General features: G+C 36.2%; 1 protein-coding gene across 1 annotated transcript in view; it reads right to left on the bottom strand.

Annotated features, from left to right (window-relative positions):
* LOC104413817 (fibrillin-2-like) overlaps positions 1 to 7,534 on the bottom strand; it is a gene marked incomplete at both ends in the record, with an annotated part of 42,511 nt that overhangs the window by 29,540 nt on the left and 5,437 nt on the right. Inside the window, 4 exons of the mRNA XM_010024920.1 lie at positions 1,961 to 2,098; positions 2,983 to 3,216; positions 3,980 to 4,132; positions 6,133 to 6,258. Of these exons, the coding sequence (XP_010023222.1) occupies positions 1,961 to 2,098; positions 2,983 to 3,216; positions 3,980 to 4,132; positions 6,133 to 6,258 (651 nt within the window). The remainder of the gene's footprint in view (positions 1 to 1,960; positions 2,099 to 2,982; positions 3,217 to 3,979; positions 4,133 to 6,132; positions 6,259 to 7,534) is intronic.

Below are 7,534 nucleotides of genomic sequence, written 5' to 3'. Positions count from 1 at the left end.
CAGCAGTAATGCAGTGTTCCTCTATGAAATAGCTGACTTACTTAAGCTTGGAAAATCCTTTCAAAGCCATGTGCATCAAATAATTTCCATATAAAATATGCATCTTAAGACGGTCTTATTTTTATAAGCTCTTGACAAAAGAGGGAAATGGCAAATATATGTTAAAATAAAGAAGTCGTTGGCTTTGGGTTTGCATTGCAAGCACGCATATTCCAACAGTCTAAACAGGAAACATTTGAGACAGAGACATTTAACCCATTTATCCTACTTCTCAGTCCACCCTTCTTCAGTGTCAAATATTACTCTTTCACCACTTGCATCACATTTATTTCCGCTTTTCAGTGTTTCACCTGTAACACTTTTCAGAATTTCACTAAACACAGTATGGAACTCCCAAAACCCTGTAAGACTGACTTACTCTGATAAGTCTGAAGATCTATTACAAAACTTAAAATATGAAGATTTGTATTTGCAAACCAGCTAAAATTCAACACAGCACAGCTACAGGCTTGCTGCCACTTTCAAAGTCTCCACAGTTTTACCTAGAGGTTTTATTTTTAAACAGAATGAAATAAGGCAGTGAAATGAGAGTAAGTGAAATAAATGAAAGAGAATAAATGAAACAAAATAAATGAAATAAGTGTCAGATCACTTATGACATTTATGGTTCTTGATGCATCAGGCACATTCCATCATGAGAGTGGCATTGTACAAGTTTAGGTCAAAGAGCAGTATGTAATGATATTATTTATTTATTTATTTGGCAGGATAGTTTTGAAATAAGACTTTTCTTTAACTCTACAGAAAAATATCTAACAATTTCTGGTTTCTTTATTTATTGCAAAATTAATTTAGGGCTGGGAACAAAAGTGCCAGGAGTCTCCATACACTATAAAGAAACAATAGCCCTCCCACTCCCCACTTAAAAGGCACTTATATCTCCTGAGGGCCAAGGATGCATCAAGAGATGTCTCTTGAATTTTGAAGCCAGAGATCAGAGGTACAGAAAACTGTGGCCCAAACAAAAAAAGCTGAAGAAGATGGTCTCACTGTATCATAGAGAACAACTTTGAGGAAGAACTGTAACAGCTTTCAAGTATACAAAAGTGCAAAGGGAAAGGTATTGAAACGCTTTCCTTAAATACTGTGGATAAGACAAGAAAAAATGAGCTGATTTTTGTTCTTGCAGAATAATGTTTAATTTAGATTAGATGTTCTGAAAAATTTCTGAAAGTTTATCTATTGGAGCACTGCAACTGCCTAGGGAAGCAATGGATTCTCCATCAACTGAGATTTCTCAAGAGAGTGTATTTGTATACTTCTCAGGAACATTATAGCTATAACTGACCTCTCTGGTGCAAAGGAATAGCCTAGCTAAGGGGACTCACAAACTATCAGGTGCAGTATATCAGGTTAATCTGAGAAAGCAAAACAGAGCAGTTAAACATGGTAAAAACCAGGGATATCAAAGTTCAAGTACTATTAAACAGTTGTTCATTTTAAATGCAAACATTTAAATAATGCATTTTAAAAAATAGTTGGTGTCTTTCAAACTGCCGTTCATCCTTATGAGTAGGTAAAACATAAATTCTGAACATAACTTGACATGAACTCCTGTAGCAAAAAAGGAGTTACGTGAGCACAACAAAAGCGAACGTGGAACAGAATTTATTTTACTGAATGTGAAGGCAAAAATGTACAATACCCATCAAGTACAGGAATACTCAACACCCATATTTGTGATTAAAGATGGAAAGAGATTAACTCTCACGAAGATTTTAAATTATTCTCATGTACTTAGTATCATGGTCTTTGCAGTCTTTTTCACAAGAGCAATATCATTAAAATTAAGATATAAGTGGGGAAAAAAGAGTATGTTTGGGTTTTTTTAAATAGATTTAAAGCAGAAAAATATTAGCATTTTAAAAATGAATAATGGATTTTAGAAACGTGCACTTACCAATACAATCCCCATTTGCATCCTGCTTATATCCCATGTTGCACTCACATCGGTAACTAGAAAGGGTTGGTATACAACGGCCATTTAAGCAAAGGTTGGGATGATGCTTACAGATGTCTACTGTCTGATTGAGTATTGCTGATAAAAGAAACGGAACCTGAGATAAATATTAATATTTTCAAATAGAAATAAATATAATGGTTATAGAGGCTTCAGAAAGTATTACCAGGTGTGTAAATATATCCATCAAATATATAATATTTTTTCCAAGAACTATCTTTTGACATGACAGTAAACTAACAAAATCAATTAATAAAAATACTCTTAGAACTCTCAGTAATTCTCAGTAACTCTCAGAACCAAAAAACACATTAGACAAACAGTCTTAATTTTGAATTACCATTTATACGTACAGCCTCATGAGATTGTCAGTGGCCTCATGAACAAACCACAATCTGGGCGAAAGTTGAAGCAATCTGTTCCTATATGTTTACTATTTTTGGAATGCCTTTCTTAATAATACTCCATCCTAGAGATGTGCTTATGCATGTTATAAGCAACTCTACGGATATGAGACTTCCCTCTGAATATTATTCCTCTTGGGCTCTCAGTCAAGTCAGTATCCCTGCAGTCGGTATTCCTGAAGAATAGGTAAGTTTTACTTTTGGAAGAACAAAGAAAGAGAAGTTTATTTTAAACCCTTGTGTTTTTTGAAAACGCTTAAAAATCTGGAGTTTTATTAGTACTGACCATGACAGATCAGAAGGAACAACACAGGCTCAAGGACTCTATAACTGAAGAAAAGCAATCTCTACATCTAAACTCTTATTAAAAAAAGGGCTCCTAACCCTCCCAACATATTAACTGAGGTCTCTTAAATGTGCTTCAATACAAAGGCATTTCTATGCGTTAAGAACGCCATATCATTTCCAGACTAAAAACTAAGCAGAAAAAAGGAAAAAATGGAAGGAATAAAAAAAAAAAAAAAGCGAGAAACAAGTCACAACAATGCAAGTACTTACTTAGCCCTGTAATTACTGGTCCATTTCCATTGGGACTTTGAACACCTGTTCCTATCCCCGCTCCACCTACGCCTGGGGATAAACCATTGCTTCCCAGGATGGGAATGAATCCTGCTCCTCCTGGGCCATAGCCATTGCCATTGCCACCAGGAAGGAACCCGTTTCCTCCTGTCCCACCACCTCTGGAACGACCTCCAGCAGAAGCACCATCTACACAAAGTCTGCGGTGTTCATCTATTAAATAGGAATGAACAGAGAAGTGTAAAGTAAATCAACCCTTCAGAGGTTGTACAAGGAAGGTACAGATCTTTGTATATTCCAATAAACAGAACATCAACTCCTTATTTCTTAGGTGTGATATGTTCCCTCTCCCACTCCTAATCTCAGGCAGATCCCATGACTGTGACAGGTGTTATTTAAGGAAGGACACTAAAAATAATAGAAGGTAATATTATAATTTACAGCTATTTGCTGAGCCTTTTTGTTGATGTTTTGCCAGCTGCACTGTAACTTCCTGATCACTCAGCGTCACTCAGAGACCTTGATATTGATAAACTGAAAATACATTTCACTAGGGATGTGGAATACTGTTCTGTGAGCAGAGTTGAAAGAATAAATGAAATATTGACACATTCCTGGTTCAACGTAGCCCAAAATTTAATGGAACAAGAGAGCAGCTGTACCTTTAAATCAAAAAGTATGGACCTCAGAATTTGTTTCCTCTTTGAGCTTGACCACAAAATCTTTCCCATTTCCTAAGAATTATTGCCAAAGTCAACAAAAGAATGTTAAAGATACTAGTCCCAAACAACCATGAACCCCCAAAAATGGCTCACAGATAGTAACACCAGTATCGAAACCATAGGTATGAATAATAATGTAATTCCTGACTTTCTTTTTCCATTTACATTTTAAATTAGTTTGTATTTCAGTATTAGGATTGATCCTAAGCAGAATGGACACCAAGGAAGAGAAAACAAACCAATAAGCCACTCACCAGACTCTCTGACAGGACACATCTCTGGAACAGACCCGATGGCCCAGCACTGGCCAGACTCACAGCAGCACTGCCTTTTGGTGAACATACCAGGAAGCTCCTGTGCACAGCGGCCATTCACTATGTTGGAGAAACATGTACTTGCCCTCTGATCTGGAAATTAATTTAAAAAGAAAACCAAAAATAGTAACACAAACTCTTAAAATTACCACACCTTATTCAATTCATGTAAGGACTAAAATTTTTAAAAAGTTGTATTAAAAACCAAAGCAAACAAACAAACAGAATATCCCAAAACACCTAATAATTATCTGAGGTCATTAGCATGAATGCATTCCTCATCTGGTTTACTGCAGAATCACATAGTTGCAGTGATGCTAGTATTGCATAAATCCAACACACAATCTTAAAGTCTGCTCAATGTAACAGGAAATACAGATGATACAAAAGAGACAAGGCAATAAAAGTAGAAACTAAATACAAATATGTAAAAAGCCTACCATGCCAAAATCGGGACATCTCACGTAAAAACATCAACATCACTAAATTAATTTAATGATTTTTTTCCTTGGTGTAGATGTATCTGACTGAAGAAATGCTATCCAATCTGTTCTGTCCAGTAGACTGAATGTACAACTATAATTTATTACTGCCATGTGAAAACTACTCTACATAAGTATGTCAGTGTTTATTATTATATTCTAGTTTCTTCAAGGACACCGCCTAGACCTTTTATTGTCACATTCCTGAATGCTGACTATGAGAAAAGCTCAATGGATTTCAAAAGACATGGTAGTAATTACAATAACTGAGCACATCCTGGTTTTTTGGTTAAAAGCGCGTATTTATCTTAAATTGGGAAGAATAAAATAATTTGTATTAATAAGGATTACATTCTTCACTTTTCCCCTAAGGAGAAATTATACAACGTATACAAAATATACAAATTATAGTCCAATACTACAAACATTTAGAAGCACAAGAACTTTCAGACAAATTTTCATTTAAGAGAAGGAAAACCTGTGAGGTAAGGGCCTGCTTTAGTGCACTACAGCATGTGATTTGTGTGCAATTGGTTTTGGGAACCGACTTTGGCAACCACAGTGTAAACCATGCCAAAATCCATACACATTTTGATCATATTGGAAATCATATGTTCTCAGTATTCTTGAGGTCAGCCACAATATATTTGAAGTCTGGCACTCCTCAGATGACCCTGAGTAACAAAAGCTGGCTATGTTGTGCAAAAAACTATCCATGTGAAATCATTCGTAGGTCTTGTGTTGCTACTGGCTTACATCATTTATCTGTAGTTCAAAAATCCTTTCAGAATTCCCATCCCTTTCCCAACACGGAAACAAAGTGCTTTGACATGTCTGAAATAATAAGAACCACATGAGATCTAGAAAAGACACAGCTATTAGCAATTGTTAGGTTTTTACACATGGTATGCAGTACTACAGCTAATTCATGAGTATGGTTTATATCATACATTTGACATGTGCAGCTTTATAAAAGAAATTACCACATGTGAAAATAAGCATACATTTTTTTATAATATAGAAACAGATTTTAAATAAATTTTCTTGTAAAAACTGCATCTACTGAAACCAAATATTTGATTTGTTTTAGTATCTGTTCCAGACAAATTACTGGCGTCTCACCATACATTATTTAATGCTTTCTGAACTTATATATGTGCCTTATGTTTGCCTCTAAAGGTTAAATTAACGTACCTGAGATGGAACTTGAAATACCAAGCAAGAATAAATGTGTGCTCCTTTAGGACCAAAGTGAGCTTAGCTTTTGGTTTCATCAGATGCAGATTAGAGAAACAAATATAGTGAACTTTTCTTAAGTTTGCCTTAACAGAGAGTTATTAGTTGCTTTTTTCCTAAGAAGATCCAGATCTCAGGGAGGAGTTCTCAAGTTACAATACAGTCGACAAAGAGAGATCTACAAGCCACATAAAGATGGTTGCAGTGGCATCAGAAGAGGATGTTATGAATTTTAAGTAGCTGGAGCAGGGATAATAGTGAGCACAGGTTATCATCAGGGCAGTGCTAGATGACTGGGACAGAAGTTCTTCTGCTGTTTATAAGTTGCCTTAATAACTTTGAGAGCACTAAAAGCCTTCAGGGTGAAATGCCTACCAATACAGTGGGAGCTATCCACAGATGTGACATAACCCCGTGTGCAGATGCAGAAATAACTTCCCACAGTGTTAGAGCATACACCACCTTCACAGATTCCTGGGATGATGCTGCATTCATCAATATCTAAGCAAAAAGGAAAAGACATGAGATAATTAGCAGAGCACTTTTATACAGTGTATAAAAAGAGGGAAAGACCTTTTCTGATATGAAACTGCTATTAAAGTCAGACTGAACAACAAATTGCTGGTTTGAATACTGCAAATAATTTTGTTCGCCATCTAATGGAGGATTTCCTTATACATTCAAGGGGTATACCACTTCAAGTTGAAGAGCACATGAGCGCAGCCTGGAATTTCCCAGTGACACACGCTGACTGCCATCTCTAGGAAGCACACAACAGCTACAATGCAACATCAAAATACTCATCTGGCTCTTGAATGGAAGGAAGGAGGATAGGATGGCAGCCAAGTATGACAACTCTGGGCTTCTGCAACCACAGAAATATTGCTTATCAGATCTGACTGCTTTCTAACCTTCTAGTACTCCAACTATAAGCCAGAATTTTGGCCAATATATTCAAATGCAACCAAATGTTGCATTTTTAGTTTTTTTCAGATATTTTTAATTCATTCAAATGTTTCTGCTAACTAAAAGCAGTGCTCTCATCTGAACACTGAAACAATTTTGTATGTAAATACATATAAAGTGAGATGTCATCAAGCTGATGAATGAGCTGCTGTATGTAACAAGGGGGTTGCTAGGGCATTCAGCACCAGCTTGAGAGCACTGTCTGCTGTCCCAGCACAAACTGAAAGCAAAATTAGGAGCTGAGGCAATGAGAAGCAATAGGAGGAAGCAGCCTGACTGTATTGTTAGAGATGTGAAGCACAGCAAAGCAAACTGAAATGAAAGAACTACGAGTGAAGAACAGCATGAGAGTAAAGATTGGGTCATGACCATTTATAAAAATGAGCCATTTAAGTAACCACTTCATTCTACAACTGTGACAATCTTTAGACATATAAATATTTGTATGGGTTTTTAGTAACCTGATTTTACTTTTAAGTGACCTCTTTACACTAGCTCTTCGAGTGGCTTTCAATGAATGTGAACTGTGGCCCAGGTTTAACATGGGAGGCATTCTGAGAAAACATGGGACAATGTGGGCCAACTTTCTAACTATCTTGAGATTGGTAATGTTTTCCACTTGGAATGATGTAATACCACAGGTTTTGCCTGGCTTGATACAAAAGGTAGTCATAGATACCAGACTTCAGCTTGAGTTGTTTGTAAAAGTCTGGGTGCAGTATTAATTTTAATCAGCTTTCATACCGTGAAGCAAAAATCTAAACAAAAAAGTCAGACTGTTGAACCCAGACTGTCTTGTGTCAAATAATGC

This window comes from Nestor notabilis, unplaced genomic scaffold (genome assembly GCF_000696875.1).
Source record: "Nestor notabilis isolate BGI_N333 unplaced genomic scaffold, ASM69687v1 scaffold14002, whole genome shotgun sequence".
NCBI lineage: Eukaryota > Metazoa > Chordata > Aves > Psittaciformes > Psittacidae > Nestor > Nestor notabilis.
This window is presented reverse-complemented; position numbering and strand designations above follow the sequence as displayed.